The following is a 21,092-nucleotide window of genomic DNA, read 5'->3' on the forward strand; positions in this document are numbered from 1 at the left end:
CTGTATCAAAAACATTATAACCTTTCCACTCATGCCTATTTATACAACGTTACACTTTATATTATATAGTGTTTTTTGATTCACAAAGCTTACTCGAATTGCCAATCATTCTTTTCCCCCGGATGATTAACTGATACATTATCTATGTTAAAATGATCACCAAAATCCGTGCAGCTAAACTCCAGGCCGAGCCCGTTCTTCTTGGCCAGTGACAGTTAGAATCAGTTTAATACTTGGTTTATCAGCAACAAGACTAGGCATGAATGCTAAAACTTTAAAATTTTCCTTAACGTGCGCCTTAGTCGTCAATGTCACAAACTGATCTGAAGGATCATCTTCAATTCTGAAACTGAAGTATTCCGGAATTGTCTCTTTAAGCTGCTCCCGCAAAAGAAAGAAAAATATCGTCTTAACACTTAACAGCAACTTGATTACAACTACAATCATTAAGAACAAAGCAAACCAATTTTGTATATGTTCCTTGAGGAGCAAGATGCATAAAACTTACATAATCGAGATCATCAATTTTCAAATCAGAAAGGATCTTGGAGTCAATCACGTCGAGAATCCGTATCTCCGAGAGAAGTATACTATCACTCCTCGAGGTAAATACGCGACGGGAGATGAAGGCACGCAGCGGAGACGGGTTGAGAGCTAGAGACGGACGACAGTTCACAACGGCGGAGATATACCGGGCTCAACCACATGCGGAAGCCAACTTAGTTGCTGACCTGCGTACACACCCAGCGAAAGCCATGCCGGACTAAAGCAAAAGTGTGATTGATCCTCTCTGAAGAAAAATTAGGGTTCAAAACCGAATCAAAATTCTAAGAAGTACGTGTATATATTACGAACCCTAATTAAAAACATTAAAATTACTTTTTTTTTACTTATTTATTCTTTTCCTTTTTTTTAAAAGAAAATATTCTATATATTTATATATGTACTCTCTGTTTCATAAAAAGTGTTATTTTGACATTTTATTTTGTTATAAAAATAGTGTTATTTTATGTTTTCAATGCAGTTTTTAAAATTATATATTTTTTTATCCTTATTATTTAAGTTAATTAATATAAAAAAATATAGTGTATTTGTAAAAGGCAAAATGGAAATTTAAATAGTTTTCTTAATTTATGTGCATTGTATCAAAATGACACTTTGTGAAACAGAAATATATATATAACATATATCAAATCCTAATTAAAAACATTAAATTACTTTTCTGACGAGATGATAAACTTGGCATGGATTCGGAGGGTTTGTTTATATAATATTTTTTTAGAAAATAAAAGGATAAAGGAAACACCTCTGCCAAGAAAGAAAAGAAAAAAAAGCGATAATGCTGCAAACTATATAACGTAATATAAATTTTCCAAGCCTTGAGACAAGCCAAAGTCTTAAATATTACTAGCTCTTTCTCTCAAATGACAAACACAGCGCGACATAAAAGGTTTCGACTGATTCGTCAAGGGAAGAGAAAGACTGATCATCACATAGAAACAAAGTTAATCGTGAAAATATTTCGTGCATGCACAATCGATGACGAGAACCTTTTGCAACATCCTAACCACTACAAAGTTGTTGCATGGACGGACCCCGAAGATCCATACACAAAACAGGTATGGGTTTCCAAAGGCAACTATTGGAAGTATGATACAGAGTTGGTGATTCCTTTAGATTTTCCAGCAAAATATCTTTACCTAGAATTTTGCTTAGAAAATATTCTTGTATAGATCCTGCAACATCAAATGGATCTGTTGTGATAGGTCGGGCAAAGGTTCGATTGCCAACGAATGGCAAGTTCTCTGGTGCAGCCCGTCTCGTCGGTTTCAACAGTGATCGATGTGTCGTCGATAGAGGAACTCTAGAGTTGTCTTGGGAACTAAGGGATTACGATTGTAGTACGTAATACAAAAACTATCAGTTTTGGGTTTTATTTTACTTAATTTTCTGTATTCTTCTATCCCATCTAATCGTTGTACATATCTACATAGTCATGTCCTACCACACCGCTGTGGCGTATTCAGGCATCGCGGCATCGTTCTCCACATCCTCTAAACCTAAACAAATCACAGTGATCTGTTTTTGATGTACATTTAAACTATTTTGAAAATTCTCCCTAAACCAAATTTTATAGTTTTCATTCCATAAAACAGAGCAAAATTTGAATCTTCTTATGGACCTGTCTGATATTTCCATCGTTAGAAAGAAACTTGATTTATCAGTAATATGATTCATATCAAATAAGACGATAATAAGCCAATCTTTATTCATTGTTTATAGGTTTGGCTGTAAAAGTACAACATCAGAGACAAGTAATGTATTGCCTCTAAGTAAATAACAAGGCTCCCATTCATAGAGCTTCTCTATCTGTTGGCATCTTCAGAACCATAGCCTCACCATCTGCATAACACAAAATATATGTCTTATCATTTTATCATATATCCATCACTTATCTAATGCTCTTGTCCAACTAATCAGGAATCCACACTACTTGCAATTATATATGCCTCGTTCAAGATATGAAAAAATGGTTTACGTTCTTTGAAATTTACTTACCCAATGGCGTGTATTCCGGCAAACTGACGTACTTGGGACATGATTTTCTCGATGTCAAATCTTTTGAACCAACACAGTCCCTGGGCTGTAGTCATGAAATAAATAAATACACTGTCAGAAACTGGTGTCATTCTCAGAATGTAGCAAAATACTTCGACTCTAAACCAGGCAAAGCAATAATAATGTCAATGATCAGCAAATCTTACGAAACCAAACAATTTTCTACATATGGTTTTACGAGTTTGTTTGACAGATTTCACAACGCTTGGACACAAGATATTTGAGTTTTCTTATAATGGGTTCTTTATGAATTATAATACTAAAACAAGACCTAAGACTTTCAAAAGGAAATCAACAACCTAAGATGAAAGAGATGTCAGAAACAGACCTTAAAATCCTTGTAGAAGCATATACGTATTTCATCGATTGCATCTCTTTTGCATTGCACTTCAGGGTTGATATGAAATGCATTCTGAATGGCTGTTACGATACCTCCTAGAGGATACTTTTCGCTGTTGGAAGCAACATAGCCAGCTTTATAAAGGACATCCTATTCCATATTTACAAGATGCAGAGATTGTAAACTGGCATTAAGAACTTATCCAATAAAAAAGTACAAAAGTGGCTTCACAAACTGATAAACTGACAGAACAGAGTAAATATAAGATGCATCATGCATGATCATACATCATAAAGAAAAACTCCATTGCACAAGTATGCAAGCAAAATTAACTCTTGTGTATACCCAACTTTCTTATTTAACCAGTCCACTATGCATCATATCACAGCATAAACTAAACTCTGTGAACACTTACCGTGAGATTATACTTCAAGTAGAGATTAAGCGTGGCAAGAAAGTAATTATACTCATCACGAAAAACAGGAGAAGAACAAGTCCCATGTTTCTCTGAAAATAAGAAATTATCAGCACAATCGTTAGAGAAAGAACCTATATTATCGAATCAGCAAAATCAAACCAGAACATATTGTGCTAACTATACACACTGTTGAGCAAAAGGTTCTAAGTTTAAGCATGGAGCTCTCTAGTAACACCAATGAATCAAACTCTTATATAAAACTATGTGGAAGGAAATTAAAAGAAAAATTCAAATTTAAAGAAGTAAAAAGATTGAAAATAATTACCCCACTGCCAGCGTGTATTGCAAAAGAGATACATAATAAACCAACAAAGGAAAACTCAGTTAGTTTTGGTGAAGACTGAAAGAAAAGGTTACGGGAGATGGAAAACACCTATCCGTGTCTAATAGAAGTGAAAGAAAAAAAATAACCTCATGGCCCCAAAAGGACCCTTTTCCACCATGACAGTTTGATGGAGAACCACAACTAAGACTAGGCCAGTACTTGTCAAGACCATCCTTCAACGTTGAGATCTACAAAAACATTCTTCTTTTTCAGAAACTTCTCCTAAGATATAATAAAGACATGAACTTTGTATATTGAACAAGGACCAATTTTTGTACCTCCTTCTCATTAAAGTCAGATCGATAACAACAAGAAGGCCATGAACCATCGTTATAGTCAGGCCATAACCCATCTACAAACACACACACAAACACATTGAGTCCTGAAACTGAAACAAAAGATTGAAAAGAGTTTTAACTTACGGATGGTGAACTGAGTTGGAGAATCAGAGCTGGAAAAAAAAAAAGAAACACATAAGTTAGTTTAGAGAAGCAAACTCAAAATCCAAATCTTTATAACTAAAACTTCAATCGAGATTTCAGATTTATCAAATCTAATAGTAATCTCTATTGTTCTGATCAAACACTAATTGAATTCAGATCCTCAGCTACACGACAAAAAAAAGGAAAAATTTCAATCTGAGATTAGAAAAGATCGAGGAAGCTTTTACCCTCTGCAGCAAGCGTTTTTGGAGCAGCAATGACGAGTAGCGCGGCAGTAGGTTCCAGGCCACTGAAGAGAGAGAGCGAAGTAATCGAACTCCCTCTGATTCTGAGATCTATTGACTTCAATGACGTCTCCGGCAAGTGCTCCGGCGAGAAACGCAACGAGAAGGAAGAGAAGACATGTACGCGACGCCATCGACTCTTTTCTAATTTTGGAATCGAAACCGTAATTTTTAATTTAGCTCTCCGGTTTACTGTTTATGTGGAGGGAAATCAAGGGTACTTTAGTCTTTTCACATTCAACGAATATTCCTCTTCACCTTAGATTCGGCCTAGATAAACCCATTGGATTGGGATCTTTGAGAAATTAACCGTTACCTAAAACAAGTCTTCTACGGTTCTTAATGGTCCTGTTTCTCTTATCTGAATGGTCCCATAAACAAAACCCATGTTATTGTGTCACCTATTGAATTTGGAATTGTTCAGAGAAAGCTTTCATAATGAATGAAATATTCAATCAAAAGTATCTCAAAATCAATGAGACAATGTGGTTTTTTTTTTTGATAAGTTACAAAAAAAAAAAATAGAAACAAAAACACCAAATGACCCTAACAAAGATATACAGCGTTTTGGTTTGATGCTTATTCAAAAAGCCAAATTAAGAAGAATTAAAAAGCAAAAGCTGAGAGAGAAGAAAGAAAGACACATAATAATAATCATAGTAATAACACATTTTGTTTTCACATCACTATCTCTGGCTTCAAGATGTTTGTTTTGATCTCCTTGTGTGGCAACACAACTCCACCGTTGCTATAAATCTCGTCGCTAACGTGAACATCTTCCCCGAGGATGGTCATGTTCTCAATTCTTGCCCATTGTCCAACTGTTGAGTGCCACCCGATGATACTGCTTGAGATACACGCGTGCTTCTTGATGCGCACCCCACGCATGACAGTGCAGCGTGAGAGTCTTACTCCTGACTCAACAATGCAGCCTGGACCAATGGCTACGTCTGGTCCAATCAAACATCCTTCCCCAATCTTGGCGGTTTCATCAACAAGAACGTTCCCAACAATGTGTGGACCACTTGTTAATTTGGCTGGTGACTTCTTTCTCAGAGAGTCTAAGTAGAGTCTCAAACCCGTTATGTAGTCACGGGGTTGCCCAATGTCCATCCAAAACCCTGGTAGCACCATCGCATAGAGCCCTTGAGCTGCTGCAATCTTAGGGAAAGTCTCTTTTTCGATCGAAGTTGGTCTTAGCTCAATCTTATCAAGAACTGATGGGTTTAGAAGATAAATCCCAGCGTTGATCTTGTTACCTACATACAGTTTTGGCTTTTCCACAAACTTCTCAACTTTTCCTGTACTTTCTTCCATAACAACCACTCCATATTTCGACGGTTCATCCACCTATAACCAAATATACATGCAAGTCCACCATTAGATGCATAAACATACTATACCATAATTGGACATAGAGTATTAGGTTCGATAGTCTCACCTTTGTCACCATTATGGAAGCTTCCCCACCGTGAGTTTTGTGAAACTCAAGCATTTCTTTAAGTGGGTACTCACTAATCACATCACTGTTAAGCACAAAGAAAGGCTCTCCCGAACCGTCAACCAATTTGTCTCTCGCTAGAGCCAGAGGACCAGCTGTACCTAGTGGCTCAGTCTCCTGTGAGCAAGTGATTTTGATTTCTAGCTTCGTTTCAAAGTCTTTCAAGAAGTTCAGCATCACCTAATCGAAACAGAGCAAAAATGGTAAATACAAACAAAAAATAGCTGCAAAGAAGAGTTAGGAGATAGAAGAGAATCTCTATCTCACCTCTGGCTGGTAATTGATGGCTAAAACAACTTCATCAACTCCAACTGCCTTAAGAGCCTCTATCTACACAAAAGAATACAAGCCTCGGTTTAAAAACAAGATTCATGAGATCATATATAACTTGGAACAAGGGAGTCAAAGAAGCTGACTAATGTTACCTGATGAAGGATCATGGGTTTATTAGCAAAATCAACAAGGGGCTTAGGGAAACTGAGAGTCAATGGCCTCAAACGAGTTCCGAAACCTCCAACAAGAATGAGTGCCTTCATCTTGATGATGCTCTTCTTAACTTCTTCTTTTTACCTGCAAAATCCCAATACGTCAGATCTTAACAAAGATAAATTATGACTGGTGACAAAACATTGGTAGATACAGAACACCCACAAGAAACAACAGGCTATACAGCAAATTAGATCTGATCAAAGTAGATACAATTCAATTCAGATCCAAAACACAAAAGAATCATAAGGATACAAACAACAGACAACACTAAATCAGATAACCAAAAAAAAAAAAAAGTGTTCTTTTCCAAAATTCCGATGCTGATCAGACAACAGCAGCTCAATTACGAATGTCGGATCACGCAATAAATCAATGAACTGAAATCAAAATCTCAGCTTAAACCCAGATCGGACCCAGAAAAATATTCATCATTTCAAGATTTAAACACAATGGCTGGAACATTGTGTCATCGAATCAAACACACAAAACTCACGAACCGAATACAAATCTCGAGAATCTGAACCCCAAATAAAAAATCGAAATTGAACGATAAACAACCGACAGAATTCAAATGAAGGGACATGCATCACACAAAGAGGCATTACCTTTGAGGAAGAGATCTCACCGGATCTGAGATTTGGGGGTGGGGGAATGGAAGAGATCAGCCTGAACGTAGCGTCAGGCTGAGCTGTGTGATGAAGGAAGAAAGGAGCAGTCGTTGGCAAACAAAAATGAAAGGCAAGTTCTTTTTACAAAGCAGAGACCCCTTTCGTTTATATACACACCATTGATAATTAGAAGAAGAAAAAAACAGAGTGCGTATTTATTAACCAAAATAAAAATTAGAACTTTAATATATATATAGAAACCAATCTTGATTGTATTATTTTTTGCGTGTTGAAGTTTTGACTTTTTGTTTCTGTTGAAGGAAGTAAATTTAAATAAAGGTTCCGAGGAGACGCTTGCACTCTAATTAAGGGTCTTCTTTGATAATATAAAAATATACTCCCTCCGATAATATACGATATTTAGAGAAGTATTTTAATTTTATAATACAAGTTTCTATGTAATTTTTATATTAATTTCTAATTTAATATTATACAGTTTTATTTTTAAAGGTAATTATTTTTTTATATGCATGTTTTTTGGTAAAATCTTCATATGCATTGTGTAAAAGTTACAAATCCTATGTTATTCAATTATAGATTTTAAAAAGTTTCCTGAAATCGACTATTATTGAACTGATAATTTAAAAATCTATTTTAAAATCTACTGTTATTTAAAACAGATTATGGATTTAGATTTTAATAAGTTTTATTTTTAAAACCCGATAAGAGTTCGCCCTAATTTTCTCTTTTAAGCACGATAACCGAGGCGCCTCCCTTTTCATCTCTTTCCGACGCCGGTAGAGCTCCGGCTCGCCAGCGTCGGGATCTCTCTGTCCATCCGCTCATTTTCTACCTCTTCTATCCCCTTAGTTTCTCTCTGCTTTCTTTTTTTCCCTTTTGTTCTGTCCTTTTGTGTCCCGACCAAACCTCTTCAACCACCCTAGATCTAGACGAAGGCTTGTCTTTGTACCGCTACAGGAGGATCTGGGTTTCGGCGAACCCCATCCTCACCTACTCTCGCCCAGCCTTACCGTCGACGGCCCAACAGTCCCTGTGTCTCTATCTTTCCCGATCTGGATCGTGTTTCGCCCCTGAAGCTCCCTTTCCCTCCACGGCTTCCGAGTTGATGGTTGGCAAGGAATCTTCCCGAGATGCGACTTACCTCCGCCTGTGGACTCCCGTATCTAAGATCTATCACAGTACGAGCTTGGTAGACCCATGGCAACTCCCCTGGCCATTCCCAAAGTCCTTTGGATCTCTGCGGATGAGCTCAGGACTTGCATTCGGATTGCAACAATCCCAAATAGTCTTACCCATCTTCCAATACCCCAGGTCTACTCTTTCTATCCCTATGATAACTATTAATCATTTCTTAGTTTCTTTGGTTGAACTCAATGTCCGAAGACTGCATCTGAGAATCCATTTAACTAGAATGATTAGTAGTAACATAGAATATGGGAGATCCCTGGCCTCTGCTCAAGTCGTGATTTCGTTTGTTAACTGGAAGAACCACAACCCGCTTATTCCTATGCTAACTAGCGTTTCTAGTTCTCAACATCATCCCTTCACCCGCACCATTTGGGTGTTATTATCAACCCACCATACCAAGCCTAATCCTTGGCTAGTCTTGGATCTTGTCCCACTTGTATGGTCCGATGTTAAAACCTTGAAGTCTTATGGTCTTATGCCCTGTTATTCCACTCTTACATCCGACGATTTCAAGCAAATTTTCTTCAGCACCATCTTCACCACTCGGATTGTTTATTATCGAAGTTATGCCTGGTGTCACCAGTTTGCTCCTGACCCTCCGCTTTGGATGTTAAAGCACTCTACCCTTGACCACCAAACCTTGGTCTACCGAATTCTTGCCAATGTGGTGCTCTTGGTAGTGCCCCTCGCTCCGGTGAGTGTACTGGCTATGGATTTGCTCTTAACGTCACTTTGTCTATCGACCGTGACTATCTTGTCATCCGCCGAGTTTCTCGAGGATGATCAATCGAACTACCGTGATCTCACATGTTTCAAGCCGCTCCTTAGTGACTGTTTCATAGCTCTCATGGACTCTAGCTTGATTTTATCTATCTACTATTTTATGGCATTGGGGAATGCCCTTCTTTGTAACCTTTGTTTCAGTCTAAACTTTGAGATCTTTGAATCTCTCCCTTTGTATTTGCTTTGATTTATTGAATGAAAGCATCTTGTTGTCCAAAAAAAAAGATTTTAATAAGTTTTAAGGATTCTGTAGGATTTGAGAGGATTTGAGAGGATTTGGTTAGTTAAAAATACAGAAATCCAAATCTCATGGTTTTAGGTGGGATTTGGTAGAATTTTACCATAAATCATATCAACTTCCCTAAAATCTATCAAAATTACAAATTTTCTATATCACATAAAATCCTCCAAAATCATTGTATCAATACACCCTTATAAATATTTTAAAATAGAGGGAGTATGATTTTGCAATTGTAAATGCTAACAAGAAATTAATCAACGAATGTGTGTGTGTTTTTGAAGGGACTTATTAAAATTACTAGACACTTTTTTTGTTTACCAATAAAATACTGTTATGAACGAACATTCTTAGGTCAGTAGTCTGATCACTCCTGATCGACGACATTGAGAGGATTCATATAGCTAGTAGTGTTAACCAGCCGATTTACAAATATATAAGTCCACATGCCCAAGTGGGAGTGGGATGACGAGACTGAGAGAGATAGGAACCCACATACATAGGAGACGAATATGACATTGCATTGATGAGTACAATTTATGATACATCAATCTCAGCATATTATTGAAACGAAAAAATGGAGTTGAAAGTAGGAACTCTTATGCCAAGAACCCAAGCTGAAGTTGCAAGCCATTATTAGTCCCGTAACGTTATTACTTAAACCTTTTATATGATCTAAGCTAATGTTGTGAATTATTGTGGTTTTAACGAATGATTGTTATATCAACATAAAAAAATTTATACATTTTAAATATTGATCACAATCACCCCATATCACACAAAAGCTACATTTCGTTGAATGGTTGTGGTTTTAACGAATGATTGTTCATTGTTGTATCATCATAAAAAATTTCTGTAGATATTTTTTTATTAAACTTACGTTTCTTTTGTCGAATTGAGAATGTTGTTTTGTTAGTTAGTTTTGCTTCCCACAAACTAACTTTTCGATATATCTATGTGGGTAAGGTCTGGTGTAACATTTCGACATCAGACGAGATATTTATATTGTCTCGTATATAATTAAAAAAATGTCATTAGTTTGGTAAAAAATGTCATTAGTAGTCAAATCATCTAGAACTTTAAGAAACTTGGCTTCTAGCTAGTAATCTAGCAATTGAATAATCACATTTAAAAAAAAAAAGAATCTCCAAGATTCGATTTTGAGTATGGAGTAGTAGTTTTAGAAACGCATTCGAATTGTACTATAGTGTAATGTCTCTGTTATGGGGGCCAATCGTTAGGATAAGAAGAGCTAAGCTGCGTACCAGAGGCTGTGAACACTAAACGAGCTCGAAAGAATATACCTAATCAGATCCATCACATGATAAATGATTCACAGTTTATTTTTTTCCAATTATTGATTGGTTTGTTTTCACATGCTCTCTTCCCCCACGTGACACCGACAAACTACCTTCGATTTTTCTTATTCTGATTACCTTTATTTCTTTTTTAAGACAGACACAGTGGCGCATATATATTAACTAATGTAAAGAAGCTGATTTGTCTGTTTGTTTAGATCATCAAATATGTTCTGGTATTGGACCGGTTTTGATACATATATTTTTGGTACCTGATGTGAATAAAAGATTTAAGACTATATTAGAATTCAGTTATAGTATTAGTTTAAAGAATTTTTATTAGTTTACTCGTTGACATATATACTACATACATGATACGGTACAACATTACAGTATATCATAACGTAATATTGAATAAAAAGCTATTTAAGGTATTAAATTAGGAAGGGGAAAGAAAAAGAAAAGGAATAAAGAACCGCAGATGTAACGGTTAAAAGCATATTCTATTTCAGTATTTTTGACATATACACGCCACCATCAAACGCGCCGCTAACGCAGAGACCCGCGGTGACCCCATATGCACAATTGCACACACACACATTGTAAAAGCATCATTACTGGGGAATTCTCTCATAGTTTCTCTTATAATTGGGGCCCAAAAATTTAATAAAAAACTTTTTTTTAGTCGATTTAGAAGAGAATCGATTCCCTGGGAAGGAATTAAGGAACGGTAATAGCAACGCTACGTGGCATATTCTGATTCATTGATGCGTAAATATAAAAAAGAAATTTTTTTTCTCCATTTTCTTCTCTCTTTCTTCCTCGACCATCTCTCTCTCTTCTCTGTCGATCCAAACAGCGAATCGAAACCAATTCATCTAGAGACCGCAAAAATTCAATTGATTTACTCACAGATTCGGCGTTCAGGAAAACTATCTCGGCTTCATCGGCCAAGTTCCCTCTTACGAGTGTTTGAACTCTGTCAAAGACGGTAAAAAGTTTCTCCTTTTCTTCCCCAGAATTTGAAAAATTGATGATTTTGCTTGGTTTTGTAAATTGAGGGTTTTAGTATTCTTCTTACTGATTGTGATCTACCCTTATTCCTATATCAGATTCATGCTTGATTATGATTTGTGATACCAATATAAAGATTGAAACTTTGGGATTTTGGGTATACTTGTAGAAGTCATGATGTCTTATTAGTTGGGATTGATCAATTTGCACAAAGGTCTCGCCTTTGATTAGTATTTTGTATGATTGTTTGTAATGTATGGTGTAAAGCTATGATAACATTAGGTTTGTTCAGTACTTAGACCTCAGCTTTGCTTTTGGTACAGATTTGGAATGGAAACGATCTATGTAGGCTCCGCAGAAGATGAGACTTATGATCAGCTTCTCGAGAGTGTTCTTGTAGGGCCTGTTAGTGTTGCCAACTACTGGTTCGTTTTGCAGGTAACATATGTGTTTGTGTTTACTAGTGTGGCCTTAGCATGTTTGAATGTTTTTCCTTTGTTTTGTAACGCCATTTATGTGTTGAAACTGTTACGAAGTGTTGGGTCTGAGACTCTGAGTAGGAGATGGTGAGAATCTCGCTGCTTTTGTTGTGTCTACTGGTTTCTTTTACTTGTCTTTTCAATACTTCATCAGCACAAGCTCCAGGTAATTCACTGTTTCTCAGTACTTTATTTTGTTGGTTGTTTCCTTTGTTGAATTAGGATTCTAGTTTTATGTGATGCAGTTGTTTTGCCTTTTGTTAACAAATTCAAGAGCTTTGGTCTTTGAGATTTGTGTGTGTGTTTAGTTGGACTGTAGTGATTTCTTGTATGGTGATTTCGACAACAGTAGCAATGTGTATCCCAAATTCGATATAACACCGACTTTGAAGAACTTGATGTGACTGTTAACTTGTGTGTAGAGAACTTGACCTCTCTGCTAAAGAATTGCAGGTATTTTGCATTCACAACTATTTAAATGTGATCCAAGTAGTAACCTTTGTGGTAGTAAACAAAATTGAAGAAATAATTGATATCTCTAACATGATAAATCTGGATATTATGAACATTGGACTGATTTAAGTAGCCATGCTTGCCCAACTTTTTTTGTTAAACTGATCAAATCTGGATTCTATGTTTCTAATAATCTGAAGGAGCAAGTTAGGAGTGGTGATGCAAGTGCAACAGAGCTCGGTGCAGTGATGCTGAGAAGGAAATTTTACCCTGCAGCCAACAAGTTTTTGCAACAATCTATCAAGAAATGGGTCGTGTTCTTGGAATAGAAGGGATCGAGCTTGTTGGCATCAATAACCGAAGTCTTGGTAATACTTTTGTACATATTGCTAGTTCCGATATACTTTGTCTTAGAACAGTTCACTCAGAAAATGAAAGTTTTGGTGTTTCAGAAACATTTAAAGTAGACATCAAAAAATGAAAGTTTTGGTGTTCCAAAGTTTGTAAAATTTAATTGTTTTCTGTTTTATGTAATATAAAAAATTTAAATAATTGTTTTATCATTTTAGATAATTAAAGTTTGATAATTAATAAACACAAATTAAAAAATTATTATTTAAATGCTTGAGTAACCTTCTTTGGAGTTCTCTAGTAATAGAGTGATTTTGCTTAAATTCTTTTAGGATTGCTTTAATTAATTTAGTATTAATTATATAATTAATTAATATGAGAGTAACTTAAGGAGTACTCACCACTAATGATGGTCTAACAAACTAACAATACTTTAGTTTATTATACAATATAATTTTTTTGGTTAATTTGAAGTAAAGAAGTGAAAAGGGTCACGAAAAGAGAAGTTGTGGAAAGATACCGAAGCAACATCATCGTCGAAGTCGTAGTTTAGGCAGCCCCTTGATTTCAGCTTTGTTTGACTCACCGACGTTTTTGCCCATAGATTCTTCTTCTTCTTCTTCTTTAAGCCGTGCTTGTATCGTAATCATCACATTATTTCTAAATGTAACATACATTATAGTCAAACATGATTTCAATATGCATAGCGACTTGAATTTAATTTTCTATTCATGCATATCTGTTGACTATTGTGTACTCAATTTAAAAAAATTACCAGAATATGCGATATGGTTTTCCTCGGTTACGTGACAGTTAGTATCGGTTTTGGTTTATCCAATATTGTAATTGACTTTGGTTTAAGCGTATCGGTTCGTTTGGTTTCCCAAATTTTTCTTAAGAGAATCGTAGCAATTTAGAACGTCTTTAGGGGTTTGAATTGAACTTTCTTTTGTCACATAGATATAAACGTTCGACAGACACAGTTTGGTTCAGTCATATTTCATGTCTCTACAAAATTACGACTTCATTATGATTATGGGAAAACGGTTTTACGATTCAATTATATATATATAATAAGCTTTTTTTTCTACAAACACGGAAACAGCTCTAAAACTGAAGAGAATTCAAAGACAAAGACAAGATACTTACTGAAAAGTAATCAGATGTCTATTGCCTAAAAGCTTTACACTACTGTTGACATACTACGAACAATAATTATTCATTACAATAACGAGGTTGAGCAAACCAAACTTGGTTTATGCTTTGCTTCCAGATCAGTAAAGTAGCACCAGAGTTCATTTGAAACTGTCAAAACAAGGCGCGAGGAAAGCTTACTACTATCATTTGGATTGAATCCTATGTCCTCCTTCTCACTTGCCTCATATTTGTAGTGTCACACCCTAAGACACTGCTCGCACTTCTTTTCTTGTTCGATTGTCCACTCGTCGAGCTCTTATCTGCTGCTGCAACAGCGTTCAACAACTCAGATAACAAAGTGGGACAGCTCTGTTTCAAGTGCTTGAACCCTTCAGACTTCATTACAGCTGCACAAAACAACATCAACTTACTTTTTAGTTTTCCTGGATTCTCTTCATCAATAATATCATCCAACTGATAGCACTCTGTTACAGACAAGCTAAAAAGTGATGTTGGAAAAGAAACATATTATCGATGAAGAGATGTTGGGTGATTAATGGAAGTCTTGTGAGCTAAAATTCACCAGTTTCAATTCTAGAGAAAGAAAGAAATATTTAGTTTTAAGTTCTGCCTTTAGATGTGAATACTAGCATTTACGTGAAATTCAACATTAAGACCAGGACATGTATGTGCTATATAATCTCTATCTTCCAGAATGCAAAACATATTTTACCCATTGGCTAGGCATTGTCTTTAAACTAGATTGTCAATAAAAAAAACCAAAAGNATGTAATATAAAAAATTTAAATAATTGTTTTATCATTTTAGATAATTAAAGTTTGATAATTAATAAACACAAATTAAAAAATTATTATTTAAATGCTTGAGTAACCTTCTTTGGAGTTCTCTAGTAATAGAGTGATTTTGCTTAAATTCTTTTAGGATTGCTTTAATTAATTTAGTATTAATTATATAATTAATTAATATGAGAGTAACTTAAGGAGTACTCACCACTAATGATGGTCTAACAAACTAACAATACTTTAGTTTATTATACAATATAATTTTTTTGGTTAATTTGAAGTAAAGAAGTGAAAAGGGTCACGAAAAGAGAAGTTGTGGAAAGATACCGAAGCAACATCATCGTCGAAGTCGTAGTTTAGGCAGCCCCTTGATTTCAGCTTTGTTTGACTCACCGACGTTTTTGCCCATAGATTCTTCTTCTTCTTCTTCTTTAAGCCGTGCTTGTATCGTAATCATCACATTATTTCTAAATGTAACATACATTATAGTCAAACATGATTTCAATATGCATAGCGACTTGAATTTAATTTTCTATTCATGCATATCTGTTGACTATTGTGTACTCAATTTAAAAAAATTACCAGAATATGCGATATGGTTTTCCTCGGTTACGTGACAGTTAGTATCGGTTTTGGTTTATCCAATATTGTAATTGACTTTGGTTTAAGCGTATCGGTTCGTTTGGTTTCCCAAATTTTTCTTAAGAGAATCGTAGCAATTTAGAACGTCTTTAGGGGTTTGAATTGAACTTTCTTTTGTCACATAGATATAAACGTTCGACAGACACAGTTTGGTTCAGTCATATTTCATGTCTCTACAAAATTACGACTTCATTATGATTATGGGAAAACGGTTTTACGATTCAATTATATATATATAATAAGCTTTTTTTTCTACAAACACGGAAACAGCTCTAAAACTGAAGAGAATTCAAAGACAAAGACAAGATACTTACTGAAAAGTAATCAGATGTCTATTGCCTAAAAGCTTTACACTACTGTTGACATACTACGAACAATAATTATTCATTACAATAACGAGGTTGAGCAAACCAAACTTGGTTTATGCTTTGCTTCCAGATCAGTAAAGTAGCACCAGAGTTCATTTGAAACTGTCAAAACAAGGCGCGAGGAAAGCTTACTACTATCATTTGGATTGAATCCTATGTCCTCCTTCTCACTTGCCTCATATTTGTAGTGTCACACCCTAAGACACTGCTCGCACTTCTTTTCTTGTTCGATTGTCCACTCGTCGAGCTCTTATCTGCTGCTGCAACAGCGTTCAACAACTCAGATAACAAAGTGGGACAGCTCTGTTTCAAGTGCTTGAACCCTTCAGACTTCATTACAGCTGCACAAAACAACATCAACTTACTTTTTAGTTTTCCTGGATTCTCTTCATCAATAATATCATCCAACTGATAGCACTCTGTTACAGACAAGCTAAAAAGTGATGTTGGAAAAGAAACATATTATCGATGAAGAGATGTTGGGTGATTAATGGAAGTCTTGTGAGCTAAAATTCACCAGTTTCAATTCTAGAGAAAGAAAGAAATATTTAGTTTTAAGTTCTGCCTTTAGATGTGAATACTAGCATTTACGTGAAATTCAACATTAAGACCAGGACATGTATGTGCTATATAATCTCTATCTTCCAGAATGCAAAACATATTTTACCCATTGGCTAGGCATTGTCTTTAAACTAGATTGTCAATAAAAAAAACCAAAAGAACTATTATCGCACCTAGTTGAGGATGATAAACCTCAAGCCGTCTAATCATGCATCGAGTCTCCTATATACAAATCGAACATAAGAACAAGAAAGTTAAACAAGTATACTAGCTCAACAAACTTCCATTAATAATACACCCAACATCTTTAATGGATCATTATTGCTGACAAGCAACAAGCAACAAGCACCAAGCACCAAATGCATTATATAAGCCGGATAATACAAAAAAGGTAGATGGTCATGCATACAAGGTTTCGATATGTTTGGAATCTTAAAAAATTTAGTGGATTATATATATAGTTTAATAAATTTGTTCTCTCAACTACTATTGCCATTGTTTTCTAAAGTCAAGGTATAGCTAAAGTTGTAAACTGATGAGAAAAATCTCCATGGCAGCACATCATCTTTAAACAAAGTTTACCACATTAATAGTAAAACCAATTCAAAGCAGGACCTATACATTCTACTATCTCATCACATGATAATACTGTTGCAATTGAAGCAAGAAAACATGCATATACATGACAACACGTACCTCCCAAGTTGGCTGGAGATGCAACAAATTTTAAGCAGAACGTTTTGAGCTGGAAGAATTGGTGCTGTTCAGCAAGGGCAAGTGTTGTTGCCACATTATCAACATCAAGTTTTTCGCAAAGCAGAACTTCACATAATATCTTTAACCTTGCAAGGTCATAGAGATCAGCAGCTGCCAAGAGATGTTGTATCATGTTTGTGAACGAACTAGCAGAAGCTGACCCAGTAATTTCATGCACATCAGGAAGTACATCAGTGTAGATGAAGCTAAGCATAGCCTATAAAAANGCAACATCATCGTCGAAGTCGTAGTTTAGGCAGCCCCTTGATTTCAGCTTTGTTTGACTCACCGACGTTTTTGCCCATAGATTCTTCTTCTTCTTCTTCTTTAAGCCGTGCTTGTATCGTAATCATCACATTATTTCTAAATGTAACATACATTATAGTCAAACATGATTTCAATATGCATAGCGACTTGAATTTAATTTTCTATTCATGCATATCTGTTGACTATTGTGTACTCAATTTAAAAAAATTACCAGAATATGCGATATGGTTTTCCTCGGTTACGTGACAGTTAGTATCGGTTTTGGTTTATCCAATATTGTAATTGACTTTGGTTTAAGCGTATCGGTTCGTTTGGTTTCCCAAATTTTTCTTAAGAGAATCGTAGCAATTTAGAACGTCTTTAGGGGTTTGAATTGAACTTTCTTTTGTCACATAGATATAAACGTTCGACAGACACAGTTTGGTTCAGTCATATTTCATGTCTCTACAAAATTACGACTTCATTATGATTATGGGAAAACGGTTTTACGATTCAATTATATATATATAATAAGCTTTTTTTTCTACAAACACGGAAACAGCTCTAAAACTGAAGAGAATTCAAAGACAAAGACAAGATACTTACTGAAAAGTAATCAGATGTCTATTGCCTAAAAGCTTTACACTACTGTTGACATACTACGAACAATAATTATTCATTACAATAACGAGGTTGAGCAAACCAAACTTGGTTTATGCTTTGCTTCCAGATCAGTAAAGTAGCACCAGAGTTCATTTGAAACTGTCAAAACAAGGCGCGAGGAAAGCTTACTACTATCATTTGGATTGAATCCTATGTCCTCCTTCTCACTTGCCTCATATTTGTAGTGTCACACCCTAAGACACTGCTCGCACTTCTTTTCTTGTTCGATTGTCCACTCGTCGAGCTCTTATCTGCTGCTGCAACAGCGTTCAACAACTCAGATAACAAAGTGGGACAGCTCTGTTTCAAGTGCTTGAACCCTTCAGACTTCATTACAGCTGCACAAAACAACATCAACTTACTTTTTAGTTTTCCTGGATTCTCTTCATCAATAATATCATCCAACTGATAGCACTCTGTTACAGACAAGCTAAAAAGTGATGTTGGAAAAGAAACATATTATCGATGAAGAGATGTTGGGTGATTAATGGAAGTCTTGTGAGCTAAAATTCACCAGTTTCAATTCTAGAGAAAGAAAGAAATATTTAGTTTTAAGTTCTGCCTTTAGATGTGAATACTAGCATTTACGTGAAATTCAACATTAAGACCAGGACATGTATGTGCTATATAATCTCTATCTTCCAGAATGCAAAACATATTTTACCCATTGGCTAGGCATTGTCTTTAAACTAGATTGTCAATAAAAAAAACCAAAAGAACTATTATCGCACCTAGTTGAGGATGATAAACCTCAAGCCGTCTAATCATGCATCGAGTCTCCTATATACAAATCGAACATAAGAACAAGAAAGTTAAACAAGTATACTAGCTCAACAAACTTCCATTAATAATACACCCAACATCTTTAATGGATCATTATTGCTGACAAGCAACAAGCAACAAGCACCAAGCACCAAATGCATTATATAAGCCGGATAATACAAAAAAGGTAGATGGTCATGCATACAAGGTTTCGATATGTTTGGAATCTTAAAAAATTTAGTGGATTATATATATAGTTTAATAAATTTGTTCTCTCAACTACTATTGCCATTGTTTTCTAAAGTCAAGGTATAGCTAAAGTTGTAAACTGATGAGAAAAATCTCCATGGCAGCACATCATCTTTAAACAAAGTTTACCACATTAATAGTAAAACCAATTCAAAGCAGGACCTATACATTCTACTATCTCATCACATGATAATACTGTTGCAATTGAAGCAAGAAAACATGCATATACATGACAACACGTACCTCCCAAGTTGGCTGGAGATGCAACAAATTTTAAGCAGAACGTTTTGAGCTGGAAGAATTGGTGCTGTTCAGCAAGGGCAAGTGTTGTTGCCACATTATCAACATCAAGTTTTTCGCAAAGCAGAACTTCACATAATATCTTTAACCTTGCAAGGTCATAGAGATCAGCAGCTGCCAAGAGATGTTGTATCATGTTTGTGAACGAACTAGCAGAAGCTGACCCAGTAATTTCATGCACATCAGGAAGTACATCAGTGTAGATGAAGCTAAGCATAGCCTATAAAAAATTTCAAGATCCCAAGTCAGTAGAATATGTAAAATGCATGTAACAACAACCTATTAACAATGTAACACTTAACAAAAAAATTACCTTGAAGATAGAAGGTTCAATATCGTCAATCACAATTCTATCCACATTGTTATTCCCAATTGGTCCAAAAAACTGAGCTCTAAAGACAGGCGAGCGTGCCGCAAGAATCAGTTTGTGAGCTTTGTAAGTTTCATCTCCAACTTGAAAAGCTATATCACAACCAACTTCAGAATCTAACAAGTCTTTCAATCCCTGTCCCATATTAGACAAAGGTAACACAATGCCATACTGTTTTGGACCTTCAAGCCGAGCTCTAACAACACCAACAGTACAATGAACAACAAGACAATCATCCTTTATGTAATCAGAAGTTTCTAAAGCTGATCTTCTGAAAAAACGTTTGTAACCCCTGCAAAAAATTCAAAACACAACTTAGACTCTAACCATTTTTCAAATCTAAACTAATTTTAACAAAGGCAAAATCTAACTAAAATTACCACATGCTTCCTTTATACTTGAGCGTATAAGGTCCACCTTCAAGAGCACGATCAAAGTGACTATGCACTTTATGTTTTCCTTTACCACTCTGATCCATTAGCGTGAGCTCAAACAAAGCCCTAATATCATTAGAATCACTAGCTAAAGCGATGAACAAAGAGATGTACAAGGACTGATCCTCAGGGTTCTTGCCGTCGGGATAAAAGTAAATCGCCCAATCGTAACCACCGACGGAGAAGACATCGCTTTGAATAAATTTCCCGGGGCTCATGCCTTTGGCGAGAGAGTAGCCTTTGATTGTAAACTGGTGCGAACCATTCACCGTCTCGATGAACGAGGTGGATACTGAATCGGGTATTATCTGCTGCTCTACACCACCACTAACGACGGTGGTCATGATTCGCCCCGTCGTCTTCTTAAGAGGAATTTTCCGATTTGAGAACTGTGAACATAAAAAATCGAAATCGGATTTGGGGGAAACTTTTTTTTTTTTTTTTTTTTTGTGTCTTTATTTATTTTTTTTTTTTAAATGGACTTCTTCTCCTCTTCTGAGGGGAATGAATGAATTTTAAAAAAGAAGTGTTGTACTTTGTTAGAGATGGGAGATGAGAGTGTGTGCCCCTCTGTCTTTAATGTTTTTAATTTCATTTTCACCTTTTTTTTTTTTTTGGTAATATACTAATATCAGAAGAAAACTGTGATTAAGAGTTAAGACAAACATTTAATGTGTATATAAATAGCCATAAATATTCTCTAGTCTGAATATAATTTGTCTTTTTAGTAGTATCTTTTTATCATTTGCTTCCAAAATATAATTTCTATCAAATTTTAATGAATTAGAAAAATGTTAATCATTATTTTCATATAAAATGTAATAATGTATCCAATTTTTTTACGAATAATGGTAAAAAATTTATGCCATTTTTTCTGTAAGAAAAAAAT

At 35.4% G+C, this 21,092-nt stretch overlaps 4 protein-coding genes, 1 long non-coding RNA gene and 1 pseudogene across 7 annotated transcripts; 2 read left to right on the top strand and 4 right to left on the bottom strand.

Annotated features, from left to right (window-relative positions):
• LOC104788872 lies at positions 1,425 to 1,909 on the top strand (annotated as a pseudogene).
• Positions 2,201 to 4,665, bottom strand: LOC104785450 (ribonuclease 2). Its single transcript, XM_010510670.2, has 9 exons — positions 4,433 to 4,665; positions 4,185 to 4,213; positions 4,041 to 4,114; positions 3,849 to 3,950; positions 3,703 to 3,706; positions 3,375 to 3,466; positions 2,948 to 3,109; positions 2,560 to 2,644; positions 2,201 to 2,403 (listed from the first exon to the last, which is right to left on the bottom strand). The coding sequence occupies exons 1-9, from the start codon at positions 4,621 to 4,623 to the stop codon at positions 2,354 to 2,356; spliced, it is 789 nt and encodes a 262-aa protein (XP_010508972.1). The 5' UTR covers positions 4,624 to 4,665; the 3' UTR covers positions 2,201 to 2,353.
• Positions 4,966 to 7,275, bottom strand: LOC104785451 (mannose-1-phosphate guanylyltransferase 1). The gene is made up of 5 exons (XM_010510671.2): positions 7,085 to 7,275; positions 6,416 to 6,560; positions 6,258 to 6,320; positions 5,931 to 6,170; positions 4,966 to 5,839 (listed from the first exon to the last, which is right to left on the bottom strand). The coding sequence occupies exons 2-5, from the start codon at positions 6,524 to 6,526 to the stop codon at positions 5,168 to 5,170; spliced, it is 1,086 nt and encodes a 361-aa protein (XP_010508973.1). The 5' UTR covers positions 6,527 to 6,560; positions 7,085 to 7,275; the 3' UTR covers positions 4,966 to 5,167.
• On the top strand, positions 11,266 to 13,060 carry LOC104785452. Of its 2 annotated transcripts, XR_767363.2 has the most exons (5): positions 11,274 to 11,606; positions 11,953 to 12,067; positions 12,166 to 12,274; positions 12,417 to 12,561; positions 12,762 to 13,060. It is a non-coding gene; the product is annotated as an uncharacterized LOC104785452 (long non-coding RNA). The 2 variants fall into 2 exon arrangements; XR_767362.2 differs by having other exon boundaries at positions 11,266 to 11,606; positions 12,166 to 12,561.
• On the bottom strand, positions 15,707 to 17,396 carry LOC104785454 (BTB/POZ and MATH domain-containing protein 3-like). The gene is made up of 2 exons (XM_019245694.1): positions 17,120 to 17,396; positions 15,707 to 16,203 (listed from the first exon to the last, which is right to left on the bottom strand). The coding sequence occupies exons 1-2, from the start codon at positions 17,391 to 17,393 to the stop codon at positions 16,016 to 16,018; spliced, it is 462 nt and encodes a 153-aa protein (XP_019101239.1). The 5' UTR covers positions 17,394 to 17,396; the 3' UTR covers positions 15,707 to 16,015.
• Positions 17,930 to 20,693, bottom strand: LOC104785453 (BTB/POZ and MATH domain-containing protein 3). 2 transcript variants are annotated; one of them, XM_010510674.2, is made up of 5 exons: positions 20,150 to 20,693; positions 19,713 to 20,061; positions 19,343 to 19,619; positions 18,820 to 18,868; positions 18,321 to 18,426 (listed from the first exon to the last, which is right to left on the bottom strand). In XM_010510674.2, exons 1-4 carry the CDS (start codon positions 20,545 to 20,547, stop codon positions 18,849 to 18,851), a joined length of 1,044 nt encoding a protein of 347 aa, XP_010508976.1. In that variant the 5' UTR covers positions 20,548 to 20,693; the 3' UTR covers positions 18,321 to 18,426; positions 18,820 to 18,848. The 2 variants fall into 2 exon arrangements, with proteins under 2 accessions (XP_010508974.1, XP_010508976.1); XM_010510672.2 differs by lacking the exon at positions 18,820 to 18,868 and having other exon boundaries at positions 17,930 to 18,426; positions 20,150 to 20,692.

Source organism: Camelina sativa, chromosome 5, assembly GCF_000633955.1.
Source record: "Camelina sativa cultivar DH55 chromosome 5, Cs, whole genome shotgun sequence".
Classification (NCBI taxonomy): Eukaryota; Viridiplantae; Streptophyta; class Magnoliopsida; order Brassicales; family Brassicaceae; genus Camelina; species Camelina sativa.

Bases quoted from the DNA above. Each gene is read 5' to 3' on its own strand.
- LOC104785454 (XM_019245694.1), bottom strand. From the start codon at position 17,393: ATGCTTAGCTTCATCTACACTGATGTACTTCCTGATGTGCATGAAATT. The intron at 16,204-17,119 runs GTACGTGTTGTC...TGTTTTGTGCAG, and splicing joins ATCTCCAGCCAACTTGGGAG to CTGTAATGAAGTCTGAAGGG.
- LOC104785450 (XM_010510670.2), bottom strand. From the start codon at position 4,623: ATGGCGTCGCGTACATGTCTTCTCTTCCTTCTCGTTGCGTTTCTCGCC. The intron at 3,951-4,040 runs GTACAAAAATTG...ATGTTTTTGTAG, and splicing joins CTGACTTTAATGAGAAGGAG to ATCTCAACGTTGAAGGATGG. The intron at 3,110-3,374 runs GTAAGTGTTCAC...AATATGGAATAG, and splicing joins ACTTGAAGTATAATCTCACG to GATGTCCTTTATAAAGCTGG.
- LOC104785453 (XM_010510672.2), bottom strand. From the start codon at position 20,547: ATGACCACCGTCGTTAGTGGTGGTGTAGAGCAGCAGATAATACCCGAT. The intron at 19,620-19,712 runs GTAATTTTTTTG...AATTTTTTATAG, and splicing joins TTGAACCTTCTATCTTCAAG to GCTATGCTTAGCTTCATCTA. The intron at 18,427-19,342 runs GTACGTGTTGTC...TGTTTTGTGCAG, and splicing joins ATCTCCAGCCAACTTGGGAG to CTGTAATGAAGTCTGAAGGG.
- LOC104785451 (XM_010510671.2), bottom strand. From the start codon at position 6,526: ATGAAGGCACTCATTCTTGTTGGAGGTTTCGGAACTCGTTTGAGGCCA. The intron at 6,321-6,415 runs GTAACATTAGTC...TCTTTTGTGTAG, and splicing joins AACCCATGATCCTTCATCAG to ATAGAGGCTCTTAAGGCAGT. The intron at 5,840-5,930 runs GTGAGACTATCG...ATTTGGTTATAG, and splicing joins CTTCCATAATGGTGACAAAG to GTGGATGAACCGTCGAAATA.